General features: G+C 42.9%; 1 protein-coding gene across 1 annotated transcript in view; it reads right to left on the bottom strand.

Moving 5' to 3' along the window:
* Window positions 1-13,852, bottom strand: part of fbxo15 (F-box protein 15) — a 28,931-nt gene extending 15,079 nt beyond the window's left edge. Inside the window, exons 1-4 of the mRNA XM_084452863.1 lie at window positions 13,337-13,852; window positions 13,113-13,235; window positions 8,709-8,813; window positions 8,248-8,487 (exon numbers count right to left, since the gene is read on the bottom strand). Coding sequence (XP_084308989.1) covers window positions 8,248-8,487; window positions 8,709-8,813; window positions 13,113-13,235; window positions 13,337-13,467 — 599 coding nt within the window. The 5' untranslated portion in view covers window positions 13,468-13,852. The remainder of the gene's footprint in view (window positions 1-8,247; window positions 8,488-8,708; window positions 8,814-13,112; window positions 13,236-13,336) is intronic.
* Window positions 13,853-16,050: the final 2,198 nt, after the last annotated feature.

The following is a 16,050-nucleotide window of genomic DNA, read 5'->3' as shown; positions in this document are numbered from 1 at the left end:
GTAGACAGTTCTGCAGCTTGTCTTCACCATGCAGGTATTTTGGTGGGGGTATTCTTCTGTGGACACTGCGAGGGGCGCCGCAGGTGGCTGTTTGGACGCCAGAGCGCGCAGCTCTTCAGCCAACTGGAGATGTCGCGTCTGGGGAGGCTCTGTGTCTCTCCACCAGTCCCCAGCGAGTCCAAGCTCCCCCAATGAATAATACTTATTTATAATAGCCTACGTAGCGCGAAACTGTGCATATAATAGGCTGTAGCCCGCGCGAAACTGCGCATTCCCTATAGCCGTTCATGGAACGACTGGCGGCCGGTATAAATAAATAAAAACATACACGATATTTTCTTATTTGAATGATCTTGAATATATATATATATTCAAGATCATTCAAATAACAAAATATTGTGTATATTGTGCATGTGAAGGCACTCACTGTCAAACCTGCCGCTATCTATGCACAAGATAGTTAATGTCCGGATATGATTGGCAATGAGTGATCTCTACTCATGGCGACTATGTCAATTTTGTATGGATCCACAAGTCGATCAAGCTTATTTTTTCTTAGTATCGTGCTGAAGCCATAAAGCCTACTGCGCTCAGACTTGGCTACATTAGCTGGTGCCCCGTCTTCAAATTTACTTCCGGGGTTTACGAGTAGCCTACCAGTTGAATGCGTTCCAGAAACAAAACGCAAAACCCCCACGTTCACCACATCTTTACTAACAAATATATTTACAATACTGTTATTTTGCGCATTTGACCTAACAGCCACCACGTCTTGACCCGACGTCAGTTACCGAGATAGATAGGCTACTGTAGGCCTAGATATAGGTGTTCGTAATAATTAAATTACATCCAGATGGCGAAAACATGTGTTTGAGAACAAGGTAATAATAATAATTAAACGTTATTTGTATAGCACCTTTCATACAGATACATTCAGCTCAAAGTGCTTTACAACAGAGCATTTAAATTAAAGAATGTGAAACTTAATGATGCTTCATTCGTAGACTATAGGAGAAAAACAGAGCCCAGCCTGCTAAATCTACTCAAAGACGCCACCTGGCGGTGGTGCATCACTAAAACGAAATAACACCCGTCTGAAATCCCACGAGATTTCCAACGGGATTTCCCTGCCAAATACCGCGACGTGAAATGCTGCAGCATGTGACATTTCTAACTTCCCACATCTGTAACTCCAACTGTAAACCAAATAGTAATAGCATACCTATTACTTGCCCATTACCTTTTTTGATGACTTTGCTGAACTGCTGTGTTGATTATCTGTATTGACTTTGTGTGGTTATTGTTGGTGATTTTAACATCCATGTTGACAACCCTCAGGACAGACGGGCTAAAGAACTGTGTTGTGTCCTTGATAACTATGGACTGACTCAGCATGTGATGGAGCCCACACGCAACAAGGGGCACACTCTGGACTTGATCATCACCAAAGGTCTGAATATTTCTAAGGTTAAGTTGTCTGATGTTGCGCTCTCTGATCATTACTGTGTTTTCGTTGAGAGTACCATCTCCATGCACACAAATGTTCAAACAGAGGTCATCACAAAGGTAGAGCAATTATCAGACTTTCTCAAAAGTGCTAGTTTTGTCAACGTTTTGATCTGAACCATTGTATATGATCATAAGTAACCTTAAAACAGGCCTAAACATGCATTTTCCCTTTACTACTCCTTTAACAACTGATGTCTTCACTTGCCTCGTCTGAAATCATTGTTTTAGATTACCTAAATTTGGACTGGTTATCTGGAAATTCTTCTAGGTTAAAAGAATCGTGTCTAGAATTAAATCTTACTCAGTTGATCTCTTTCTCCACTAGACCAAATGCAAAGAATCTGTAAAAATCCACCTTAACTGACCTTATATTAACAAACAGATCGCTTCAATACCCGCATAGTGGAGTCTTTGCACAAGGCATTAGTGATCACTGTCCAACTGCTTGTGTTAAAATGATCAAGGCTATTAAAGCTCAATGAGCTAACTTTTTTAAAGTTCAATATTCACCTATACTTGCTATTAGTTTATGAATTGGCCTTAACAAGACCCCAAAAATCATTTTCATGACATGAGACTACATGAGACCCTGTGAATTTATTATTTTAATATTCCGGTGTACTGGCTAGTACACTGGCAGGAAATCTTGTAGTGGAAACGGAAGTGACACGTTTTGCGTGTCACAATATCAGGAAGACAACAAACACTTTGCCCTGCAAATTTATCTACTGTACATGCATATAAAAGAAAGAAGATGGTATTTACCTGCATTGAAGCCATCTGTTCAGAAAGTCCATTGAAGTAGCTACAATCTTCCAATCCAGTCTGCTCCATACACGCGTTTTCATATTCTCTTCCCATCATTACAGTGAGTGAGTGGGGAATTGTGGGAAGTGTGGTTCTTAAAACGCAGTGCCGATTTTATCACGACCAGAGGTTCCGCCAAAGTGCCGAGAGATCTCATGTAGCTTTAAATCCAAAGCACGCTTAATTATAAAGCCTTTGTCGAACAGGGTTTTTTGTATGACTTATTTAATGCCGACTTAATGCTGCAAACCGCAGCCGAAAGCGCCACGACACGCATTCCAATTTTATAGCTCCCATTGTTTCCTATGGAAACCCGCACACTGGCGTGGTTCCGCCGGCAGCCGACAATGTCGCCCCGGGACTGATTTCAACTCGGCTCTATTTTCATGGAATGTGGCAGTCGACATATGTGGCAATCCAACCTAAACTTGGATTAATGCATGGGATTTCCTGCACTGAAATGCCTAACTATTAAATCTATCTAAAATTAGGCTAATACAGTAATAACTTAAAGTTAAATATTTTAGGATATTCCCATCTCTTCCATGTCCTTCTCGTGTTCCATGTGTCGTTTGTTTTGCTAAAATTTACATCTAATGTTAGATGTTCCTTGAAGTAGGGCCTAGCCTATTATCATGTAGGCTAGCACCACAGATCCAGGATGATATTTAATTTAGCTATTCAACGCTGTGTTTGAACATAATCTCACAGGAAGCCTTTAGAGTTTTGGGTAGCCTGAAATAACAGTTTTTATTTATAACGGTTAAAGGCTAGGCTACCCAGCTCTAACGTCAAAACGTAGGCACTAATGTTAAAATGGAAGAGCAATTAATTGCTGAAGTGCAGAAATATCCGATGATCTATGATCCCCAGTCAGACCCAAATATCTTAAGGAGAATGTGAGAAGATTCTCCTCTCCCTGGTATGGTGATGCCAAATATAGTAGGATCCGTCAGCTCCACATCTGGCTGAAAGGCTATTGCTGCCAGTTGAAGCTTCCCTTCATAGATAATTTCACCACTTTCTTGAACCGCTCGGACCTCTTCGCCAGGGACGGCCTTCATCCTAGCAGGTCAGGTGCCCGTCTGCTCAGTATGAATATGGACCTGACGCTGAGATCTTCCAGCGTCTCATGTGGGGTTAGCCCGACCCGTCTCAACCACCCTACTGCCAAACATAAACCTCCTGTACCCACGGGACGGGCTACACCAGCTCCATCTCACCAGCGGTCCATCACCATAGACCTTGATTCTCTGCCCCTCACTGAGACCTGGCATAGCGACGTTCATATTTCTATAAACAAATTCTGCCCACCTGAATATGCCATTCAGCAAATTATCTCCCACCGCACCCCTATTACCATAATGAAACAGTCAGGTGGATCTAATATGAAGAACCTGATATCCGTTCCAGTGAATATACCATCCAGGCCTACTAGTCAGGCGAGCCAGCCCTTTTCTCCGGAAGCTATTTCAATGGCGATCCTGAATGTCAGGTCCCTACCAAGCAAAACTTTTCTCATTAATGATCTTATATGTGAACGTAAATTAGACTGTATGTTCCTAACTGAAACCTGGCTAAATATAAATGGACCAGCAGCCCTCATTGAAGCCTCTCCTCCTAACTACAGCTTTTTTCAATCTATCAGAAGTGGGAAAAAAGGTGGAGGAAAAGCCACCATAGCTACAGATGCCCTCAGCTGCAGGACCATCTCCTTTGTTGATTTCGCCTCTTTTGAATACCACGCTATTGTCCTAAAATGCCAGCCCCCAGTTCTGGCAGTAACCGTGTATAGGCCTCCCAAACAATGCCCTGCCTTCTCTACAGAATTTTCAGAACTCCTGTCCATCATCCATACAAATTATGATAAGATTATCATCATTGGAGATTTCAACATACAAGTAGACACTGAGGCGGACTCGAAAGCTAGGGACTTTATCAACCTCCCAACCCACAACCGCGGCCACACCCTTGATCTAGTTATTACTAAAGGCCTGACTATCACTGTCTCCTCTATAAGTGACCTCGCCCTCTCCGACCATTTCTATATCTTCTTCACTGCATTGGTTCCTAAAGTCAAAAGTAGTACTGAGCGCTTTATCAAGAAACGTTATCTTACCTCCGAGTACCGATAGTTTTAGAGAAATAATGACCACAAACAATTTATCAACTCCAGAAGTGGGGCCCTTAGGAACTATTGAAAACTTGACAACCACCTTTAACACCAGAGTAAGGGCAGCCTTGGATTCTGTAGCACCTATTAAACTGAAAAGGATCACAACCAATAATAATGCTCCATGGCGAAATGAGGAAACATATCAACTAAAAAGAACCTGCAGAAGTTCTGAGCATATATGGCGAAAAACCAAGCTACAGGTCCACCATGATATTCTCAAAGAACATCTCTCTGCTTTTAATAAAGCAATAAGAAATGCAAGGAAAGACCACTTCTCAAAATTGATATCTATCAACCGAAATAATTCAAGAGTGCTCTTCTCAACAATTGATAGCCTAATAAACCCTGCCGTAAAAACACCTGATAACCTGCTCTCTACCTCCAAATGTGAGGAATTTGCAGCTTACTTCAGAGATAAGATTCTGAATATTAGGAGGAATATCACCCAGGAAAGGCCATGCATCCCGTTCACAGATCCTCTCCCTCCATGTAATGGACATATGAGCCTGTTTACACTGATGGACACAGACATGTTGAGAAAAGTAGTATCCAAAATCAAAAACCTCCACATGCCTGCTGGATCCCATCCCCACCGATTTTTTCAAAACTATTTTTGACTCTGTATCCTATGACATTTTATCCATTGTTAATGACTCCCTATCTACAGGTGTCTTCCCACCAATACTTAAAACTGCTTTGGTGAGACCCGTACTGAAGAAAAACAACTTAGACACTTCCGATTTTAGCAATTTTAGACCAATCTCCAACCTTCCCTTTTTGAGTAAAATTTTGGAAAAAAAAGATTTTCAAACAGATTAATGATTTCCTAGCTACAAGTTGTACCCTTGACCTTTTCCAGTCCGGCTTTCGTGCCCATCATAGCACAGAGACGGCATTAGTCAAAGTTGTAAATGACCTCAGAATTAATGCTGACTCCAAAGAGCTTTCTGTTCTCGTCCTCCTGGACCTGAGTGCAGCCTTTGATACTATAGATCATGCAATCCTTATCGAAAGACTGGAAAAGTGGGTTGGCCTCGCTGGTCCAGTCCTAAATTGGCTTAAGACCTATCTAACCGGTCGCGATTTCTTCGTTGCCCTCGGTGAATATAGCTCAGGAAAGATCCCCATGACCTGTGGGGTGCCCCAAGGATCGATCCTAGGACCTCTACTCTTCAGCCTGTACATGCTGCCCCTTGGCAGTGTCATCAGGAGGCACAATATTAGCTACCATAGCTACGCAGATGATACCCAACTCTATATTTCCGTAACACCCAGTAACTACAGCTTGGTTGACTGCCTTGTCAAGTGTATTACAGATATAAATGTATGGATGTCACATAATTTCCTCCAACTAAACCAGGACAAAACAGAAGTACTGATCATTGGAGAAAAAGCTGAAAGAGAGAAACTAGCTGCACACTTAAAAACTCTGGAAATTGACACCAATTGCAAGGCTAAAAACCTAGGTGTCATACTTGACTCAGATCTCAATTTCGAAAACCACATCAAGAATATTACAAAGACATCCTTTTACCACCTAGGGAATATTGCCAAGGTGCAACCCTTTCTCTCTCAAGCTGACACCGAAAGATTAATGCATGCTTTCATCACAAGCAGGCTGGACTACTGCAATGCTCTACTATCAGGCCTACCAAAGAAAGCAATCTCTAAGCTACAAATGATACAGAATGCTGCAGCACGAGTCCTCACTAAGACTAGACGAAGGGCACACATCACACCAGCCTTAAAATCACTACACTGGTTACCAGTCAACTCTAGAATAGACTTTAAAATACTATTACTAGTCTATAAATCTCTCCAAAGTCACTCACCAGAATATATTTCAGACATGCTTGTTAAGTACATGCCCAACAGACCACTCAGATCCTCAGGTACTGAACTTTGAACAGTTCCAAAAGCCAGGACCAAGAAACACGGAGAGGCAGCTTTTAGTTTCTATGCCCCCAACCTCTGGAACACCCTACTGGAGTGCCTAAGAAGGGCCGAAACAACGGAGGTCTTCAAGTGAGACCTCAAGAGGTACCTTTTCGACCTAGCCTACAATCACTAGCTAGGACCTTGAGACAAAGCAGGGCAGCCTCAAACCTACCTGTGAATCCTCTGTTTACATTGGTATTTATCCTGCTATGCAATGTATGTATATCAAGTAGTGTACAGAAGCTGGTTATCCTGAAACAGGCTTGTTCTGTTCTGACAGCTGTGTTGCTTCAATGACTCAGTGTGCTACTAACCGTTTTCTGCCTCCCCTAGTGCCTCTCTCTCTCCCTCCTATCCTCTAACCAGGTCCAGTGTCAGCTGTGGAGCTGTGGATATCGTAGTATTTAGTCCACACACACACGTACGCACAGACACACATCAGTCCACATCCGGCTTAGGCCTGGACTTCATGTTCTTAGCCTTTCTTGCTCTGAAAATGTAATTTAATGTATTGTTCTTTAAATGTTCTTAGCCATTAGACAATATATATTCCAGGAGCTTGCCCCAGGTCGCCTGTTTCAATATCTGTGTGGTCTGTATGGCTCTATGTGCTACTAACCCTGTTCTGCTTTCCCTCTCCCTAGTGCCTCTCTCTCTCCCTCCTATCTTCTAACCAGGTCCAGTGGATGCCCCACTGTCCCCAGCAGACCTCCTGGAGTCTGATAGATACCCCCGTGTCTGCTGTGGATGTCGTAGCATGTCCGTAGAATGTTCTCTCTCCTATGATGCTTTTAGCCTCTCTTACTCTGAAATGTAATTTAATGTAATGTATTGCTTTATAAATGTTCTTAGCCGGTAGACAAACATACTCCTGGAGCTTGCTCAATCGCCTTGTTGAGAGGGGTCAGGGAAGAATTTTTACAGCTCACTTATCTGGCCCCCGGGTGATTACTGTTTTTTTGCTTCCCTCTGGAATATGTAGAGTGGGTCGTATGCCCACCTCCCTTGTTCTCTGTAAAGCGCATTGTGTTGCCTCTGGGTATGAAATGCGCTATACAAATAAAGCTTCATTGATTGATTGATTGAGAAGAGAGCTGCTGGTGTGCAATTGGTGAAATTGTGGGATTATCAGGTAAAGTAGCCTACTCACTGTGTTGGGCAGTCTTGACCTTGAATTTGAACTTGATAAAGTAACATTAGCTGGTGATAACTGGTGAGTAGTCTAGTTGGCTTTTTAACTTGAAAAATGGCTTAAGCTACAATAATCTTACAGGCCTACATTCATCATTTGTATACCAGAATGAATTTACTGCATGGAGGTAGTAGAAACAACAATCTATAACCACCAGCAGGCTTGTCTTATACCAGACTGCCCTCAATTTATTTATTTTTTAAATGCGCCATGCACGTCACATCCTAAGTGGGGGGCTAACCAGACATGTGCCATCTTGTGCCGTTGTTTCGGCTGCGGTTTGCGGGGGGCTTTAGAGTCTGATCTATCCCGGACTCTGAGCTAGCTTTTAATCACCTCTCCTACACTTTTAATTCTCTCTCTGAAAAACATGCCCCCTATAAGAATTATAGGATAAAAAATCGCTCCAACCCATGGTTTTATGCAGAATTGACAGAAACCCTTCAAGTCAGAGATTTGACTTGGTCTAAATCCAGACATACTGACCTTCCGTCAGACTGCTTGCACTTCAGACAACTGCGGAATAGATGCAGATGGCTGCCTGACCTAAGCCTAACCTGAGGACTCTCTACACAACACACGGCTCCTCTAACCTGAGGACTCTCTACACACACAGCTGCCTGACCTGAGGACTCTCTCCGTCTTGCTGGGAAGCCCTGTGCAGTGGTTGATGTCCCACAGCTCCCTCTTCCACTTGCTCTCGTCGTAGCCGGCCATGGCTCTGAAATACAGCCTCTTCCAGTGGCGCTCCGGCTTCTCCTGGGCCTCCGCCAAGCCCTGCTTCTCAGGAGCCTCATCCACGCCGCTGGGCTTCCATTTCTTGCTCTTCCCAAACTCTGACAGGTACAGCTTGTGCCACATGGCGCTGGGAGGAGAGCAGTAAAGGACATGGGTTATACTGTGGGTTACTGTAGCGGAGTTTCATTTTCCCTGGGAAGTGATGGGAAGGAGAAGGGAGGGGAACTGTGAATGAGGAGGTTGGAACTACATAGGTGAAACAGACACGCAGGAGCAAGCAAGACACAAAAGGAATAGTCTTATTGTACATATACTGTGAGCTGGTATAGTTGGGGCTTCTGTCCTTACTTGTTGTTGGCCAGCTGATAGAACAGCTTGCTGACATGTCCGATGCAGAAGAGCGAGGATGCATCCAGGTACGACAATATCTTTATCAGGATCTCAGGTGGGATTCTAATGATGTGAACAATTAGAAATGATTAAGAACACAAATAAGAATGAGTAATCCCCATCCACAGTGCTAGACACAACCTCTCCTGTGAAATTTAATCTATTATCCAATTGACAATAATGAAACCTTTATGCTACAGTATTGTAGCGACTCCGCGGGACGGAGTCTTGGTTGGTTGGCAGCGGGTGGGGTGGGGGGTGGGGGGGAGTAGCCCGGCTCAGGGGGTGATAAAAGGAGGCTTTGTGGTCCTGTTGTCTCTCTCTCCCTCATGCGTCTACTTATTCCCCTTCCTAGTATTCTAGAGCGTTTTGTGTCATGTCTATTTTAGTTACAGTACGTTAAAAACTCATTTTATTTTACTTTTGACTCCTCCCTTTTCATGGTCACCATATATCATTAGGACCCCAATCATCCGAACTTCAGAGATCCGAACCTCCCGGTCTACCCGACAGGCTTAAACATTTTTTTTTTTTGGGAGCCTGCTATCTGGTTACTGGTGGGATTTTCATTACAGTACTGTAGGCCTACTTGCATTTAAATCGGTCATAATAAACACGTAGCTACTGTATCCTACTGTGAATAAAAACAGAACTGTATGTAGACCTACATGTTGCCTGTAGGCTGTAGCCTACTGTCACGTTTAATTTCTTTGTTACTTTAATGTCGAGCGCAAAACGCAAACGAGTCTGCTGCGCGAGAGCTGCATTCCTTGGTAGCCAGAAAGCGTGTCAGCAACCTGAAGGAGAGGAGTAGGCCTATCGAGTCATTTTTCGTTCCCAGTTAATGGACTTCAGGAACACAGACGTGTTGTAAGCATGTAGATTAGCCTACTAGGCCTAATGTATTTGTTAAATTATAGCCTACGGCCTAGGCCACGTTAGCCTACATCGGTTGTTTAGGCTGCAATAGCCTAAGACACGACAACTTTCAAATTTCATTTATTTATTTATTATCATTTCCTCTAATTGTTCTAATGTTGGGTTGTTTTTAGGCTATACCATTTTGTTCTGCGAATACAGTAGCCTATCGATGCAGCGTAGGCCTCATTTGAGAATAAAGTACTGTATTTGATCAAAGCATGCACTCAAGTGGAAATCCGTTTATTTTATTCTAGGCTACTGTAGGCCTATTATAGGCTAGGCTGTATGAGTTTAGTAATCCGTCTATTGTGAGTCTATATGAAACAAGTATACCACTTATTGAATTTGGTGCATTTTAACATGTTTCAGTCATCCGGACATTTCAGAGATACGAACGACCTTCGGTCCAGTTGGGTTCGGATAAGTGGGGTCCTACTGTACTCCTTGACTTATACTTAATTAAATACTTATATACTTGTATAGATATATAGATATTGATATTCATACAGACTGAATGTATGCAGGTACATCTATCTTATTCTATCCTAAAATGCACTGTTACTGTACATATGGATGTATATATAGTCCCCAATATCGCTTTTTTTATGTTGCCCCCCCCCACCCCTGTGTAGTGTCTTCTTGTTAATCTGGACCTAGTGTTTCTCTCTTTCTAACCTTTCTGTAATTTTGTCTACTGCTGAAACACCTAATTTCCCCCTGGGGATCAACAAAGTGTTATCTTATCTTATTGGTGTCAGAAGTGAGAACATCAGCACGACGGAGGAACGAAAATCCTGGCTTGAGCTAGTGTTGTGTTTTTTTGTGACTATGAGATAGCTCATTAAAAGATGTAATCAGTTTGTGTGTCCATACCTGAAAAACATTAATTGTGAAGTTTAACCAATGTTTTCTGAATTCTAGATTGGGTGTAGGGGTGGGAATCTCTCGGCACCACACAATTCAATTTGATTCCGATTCAGAGGGCAATGATGCAATTATAAAACTATTATCTATGCATCTTGATGCATCAACATTTGTTATTTGACATTATAAAACAATTATCGGCACTGCATGCTGCAGATCTCTCTATGGGTCTGGGACACTTCATGCACAAATCCGGTGTTCAAATCCTGGCAATTTATTATTATTCCCGGCGACACCAATCAGTAATAACTTTCGCGATCAAACGCTCCCACCCATAGATATGCCCTGCCCATCTACCCTGGGCTAGCATCTCTCATTTGCTGCTAAGACCTGTCAGTCTTTCAATTTTGACACGTCAATACGCCCTAAGAACACCAGCTTAGGCAGCAAAATGGCACAGACTCTATTATGTAGTATGCAGAGCGAAGAGATTCAACATAATATTTGAGTCTGGAGAGAGACTATGCCCTTCAAACTATTGCTATTACGGGACAAGGAATCAACTGTAGGCTACTGTCACTCAAAGATCGGCATTTCCACAACGTTCTAGATTACATTAGATTCAACATTTCACCGTAGCATACAAGTAGGCAACTACTGTACTGGGACAACAAAATGCAGTAGTAGGCTACACCGAAATGCAGTCGACATCGTGAATAGCATTTTTTTCTGAAATGTGTGTCATAACGATCCAGTGACATGTTCCTTTAAACTAAGGTATTCCACGAGTTTTACAATTTTCGAATGATTATTTTCGATGATATTGAGCTTTTTTCCCATGTTTTTTTGTTACCGTAAGGTAGCCATCTTTAATATCACTGCCCTGATTTTCTTTGCTTTCGTAACTTCTGTGACTTCTGTAAGCCAATCAGAGTGATCTCTCTTTTCCGACACCCCACTCACTCCGGCGCCGATTACCCATGCTCAAATGTCCCGACTTGTCACGAAAATTCTCCGACTTCGCTAACGGTGCGCGACACACCGCACCAACTCGAGGCCGCGACAGTCCCGACGCTCACGGACATTCACAACGGTTCACGACGGCCGATTATCGGCTTGGTGTGTCAGGGCCTTCAGGTGCTTGATGTACGTAGCTAATTAGCCCGTAGCTAGTAGTTAGCAGATCATTATCACAGGCTAACCATTTTCTAATAATGGATGACACTAACTTACTCACCCTGCTTTACATGTGCAGTAAGACTCCATAATTTTGTCCTGATGAATTTCAATCTGGAGTTTGTGAGGCGTCTGTACCTTCCGCATAGATCACCAACACCTAGCATCAACTCTTATGCTGTCACCAGCTCCATCCGAAATCCAAATCTCATGGATATATCCTTATGTAAAATAGTTCAGGCCTTTCTGTAGAACTCTCTTAGACATAGTGTGGCATTTGGCAAATAACATAGAACAATATTGTCATCAGGTATGCTGTTCAGTGGACATTTTAGTAAAGTGCTCCAAAGCTTGTGGGGCATAGCAACAGTAACTAGGGTTGGGGGGGCATAACTTGCCGCCTGAATAGGAAAGATCTATTAGCAAGACAAGCCAAAAATCTTTTCAAACCCCAGCCAGTATGTTATGCATGGAGCAGATAGACAGATAGATACAACATACTAGGGCTGCACAATATATGGTTTATGCATCGCCATGGCAATGTGCACATGCGCAATAGTCACATCGCAAGGGCCTGCAATGTCTTTCTCTTTTTCCCCTGCTATGTTAATTCAAAACATCTTATGATACAAACTATTTGCTCAACTTTTTGATTTTGATGACTGTCAAAAACTAAGAGACTCATTATTAGTAGGCGTTTTGGAACACAGTCAAGACATTTGTCTACCGGTGTAAGCAGACGTGAAGATCACTGTTTAGTTCTAACCTCATATAGGACATAGGCCTGTATGTTTACAAGTTTGCTTATTTCTGTTTTAAACAAACAAAATATATTGCAATATATATCGCAAAAATTGCATCGCTGCAATGTATTTTTTGTCAATATCGCTCAGCCCTACAACATACATAGAGTGGCAATTGGGATTTGAATGTGTCATTTTTGACACTAGTTTGAAGGCTGCCACATGCCTCTTGTGATTTCACTTTGTTTGAGAACTTTCTTTTGTAGAACCTAAGACGTTTTAAGGCCAAGCAAAGGCCAGACTGCCAGCTTCTTATTTGGCAGGTAGGGTAGCTCAATAAGAACATGACCTTCCCTTGCTGTCTAAGGTTGTGAGTTCAAGCCCGGGGTAATGCAGAATAAACATGTTAATGCATACTCAGGCAGGTTTTACAGGATTAGATGAAGATATGTAATATTATTATTTTAGGATTTCTACAGCACCCATAGTTTGTAGCCCCGGCCACAAGTATGTTCAGAACTAGAACAGAATGGGCCAACTCCCATTCATTTATGGGAATCTCTGCCCATAACATTAAACCTTTTCACAAGACAACCGTACATTACAGTCCATCCTTCCTTCCCTTTGCTAGGAAGAGTCGAGTCGTCAAGCTACTTACCTCTGTATGTGGTTCTGAGAGCATGCAGCTGGAATCAGCTTGGCAGCAGATCTGTATGAGGCCAGAGCTGATGCCCTCAGTTCAGGGGCCTTATGTGCTGCTGCCATCGGCTTAACGTGCAAGCTGTAAAACGGGAGTACAACATCGGCTATGCACGCAACTTTGCACCGCCAATAACCAGTCAACTGCATGCATCTTCTGGCTTACATAATGCCATTTCTCACCTTTGAGGGCTTGAAGATTCAGTGGTTTTCTTTTTCTTCTTTTTGGATTTAACGTTAAAGCCATGATCTGGGGGTGCGTCCTTACCTACTCTGATACTGCGAAAAAGTTGTCTGAGTCCAGCAGTAGCCATTGCTGTTACTGCAGGTGGAACCAGTAGCCTATGAGAAAGTAAGTCCCTTAAGATAAAAGCTCCGTGCTGGCATCACTCGTTCAGGAAAACAAAGGTATCTAGCTAGCTACTGTAGACACTAACTTTGGCGGACTTAATAAGCTATTATACGCAGTAGCCAACACACATTTAGCTAGCTATCCCAGCTAACAGTCTACACACGTATGTTCTGTGATCCGCGCTTCAATGAGTGATGGGGCCTCTCACGCAGGTCGTGCACCCATACAACAGAGAGAAAGTTGTTTAATTAGCTGCACAATTAAATGCCAAATGGCGTAACCATAATGCCGTAACTTGTGATTTGACTCAACCAAATGAATGCTAGCCTACGTTTCGTTTCGGTTCAGTTGAGTTTACCTGTAGCCATGGTAGCCTAACCGCAGGATGTTTTACACTCGGCCAGTGCCGACACTGCCTCCTTCAGGCTCGGCGAGTTCTCACCTACAGGTAGCCTATGATGAGTGGTTCAATATCAGGAGTTTTCAAGCATCTGTGTATCAATAACTTATGAACTAAATTATTGAATAAATATCACATTAATCATAATCTAATATCTTTGTTGTGGTAGCTTACAAAACAAATGGCATAGCCTTCAAACAACAGCTGCACACGCGCGCGCGCACACACACACACACCTTGGGCATCTTTAGAAATGTGACGTTACGTAGGTTACTGCATCATTGTCTGAATACAGAACAATACAGTAGGACAACAAAATACAGTACAACAATCATAATGTGAAGTGGTACTTAACATTATCAATGTATACAACAATTATGGATGCCTACAACATAACATTTTTCTAAATATCTAAGGGCTCTGGAGCAGATAGGCCTGCAGGTTTGAGGCAGTCATCATGTGGTTGTCAGGCGGGGGCAGACAGAGAGAGTAGCCTACAGGTTGGAGAGAGAACTGTGTGAACATTGTGTGCAGGTGCCATATCCATCCATAATGTGGGCCTAGGGGGAGAGGCGTATTGGAAAAATCACCATTCAAAGTGAAAACAGCCGCCATGCTGGGATATGTACCTCCAGGTCGACAATATCCCTCAGTGCAGAGGGTGCGGTGTCAACGGTCAAACTTTGAGCAAGGGAAATTAATATGATGCTGCTCCAACAGCACATGCTAAGAGAAAGGTTACTGTTGCATAGCTGCAGGGTGCAGGAAGGCCACACAGCACAATGGAAGTGCTATTGTTTTCTTCCGTAGTTTGCTTTGAGGATGCTCTGATCTTCAGATCTTCCCGGTTTATGGTCTGAGCTCACACACACACGCACACACACACTCAGAAGGCAGAACATGTCTTAGACCTTGAGAGTATTAATTTACGAGGTGGGTGTTCAGAGGCCGACGGGATACTATGGGAGGCTCTGTTGATGAAATATTTGATTATACAATAACAGACATAAGAAGCAAAGAATGAGATGGAGAAGGACTTGGAACTCCCCTTTAAAGGAATAATAATTTACAATTCTTTTTTTTTTTGTAATCATTTATCATTTTAGGACCCAAAGGGGGGTGGGATGTGTCTTTACTCAGCCACACAGTGACACATATTGCACACCTAGTGAATGATAAAATGAAACAAATTCTTCTCTAAGGAAGGACTTCTGACTACTGATTTCTTAATCAAAGCCTACTGTATGCTATTATGATCAAACAGGCTACCAGGGGAATTACACAATTACTCCAATCTTTAGTCCAACACGCATTCACCAGTGTCTATGCGGTGAATTACACAGACCAACACTGGCATTATGAAAGGGGCCAAATGTCTCTTTTCATTAAAGTAGACAGCTACAGCATGCCACACAGCAGAGGGCCGGGATCCCCCCTATAGGAGCTAGGCTCTGCTCACTGTCAGAGAAAATCACTGTTACGTTGTCCGTGGTGTCGGAGCGTTTGCCTCCCAGAGGAGAAGCCCCTCTCAGGGCAGCGACAGCCTCTAGAATGGCAATGCCAAGTCCTATGCCTCCACTTCTTGACATTTGATGTTTTTTGTAGCTTGGTGTCCTTCTGCATGCCTGGGAGTCCGTCGTGGCTCTTGGATATCTGATGTCACACTTCTGCATGGCTTACCAGTCAGTCACTGCCAGTGTCATGTTTGTCAAACGAAGTGGGAAGGACAGGGCAGTGTAAGCAGGGTAGATGTGATTAAGTCTGTACAGCGATGATGTCCTCTTTGACTTCTGCCAGGCGAGTGGTTCATTGGGTAATGTGACATGGATAACTGGTAGCCGTTAATTGTTTTATCTCTTTTCTTACTGTCCCCTCTGGGCTCTGGTGAAATACGTGGTGCACTGAACAGCATGTTTGACGCAGTGTGCATCTGTTTCATCTTTTGCCTTGGATTGGCAATGAAGGGGACTTTTCTTTTCTGTCATGGATGTTGTTTATTTACAAAAATAGGAACATCTCTGTGTGATATCTTCCAGACTGCCAATTGACTCATCAACAAGGCACGAGACCCCCACTAACACTGTTCTATCTTGTATGTTCTTTTGCACTGTCCTGTTTTGTTCTTGCACTATGTTTATTGTCATA

Source organism: Borostomias antarcticus, assembly GCF_949987555.1.
Source record: "Borostomias antarcticus genome assembly, chromosome: 2".
NCBI lineage: Eukaryota > Metazoa > Chordata > Actinopteri > Stomiiformes > Stomiidae > Borostomias > Borostomias antarcticus.
The sequence above is the reverse complement of the archived record's forward strand: the minus strand, read 5'-3'. Positions and strand labels throughout refer to the sequence as shown.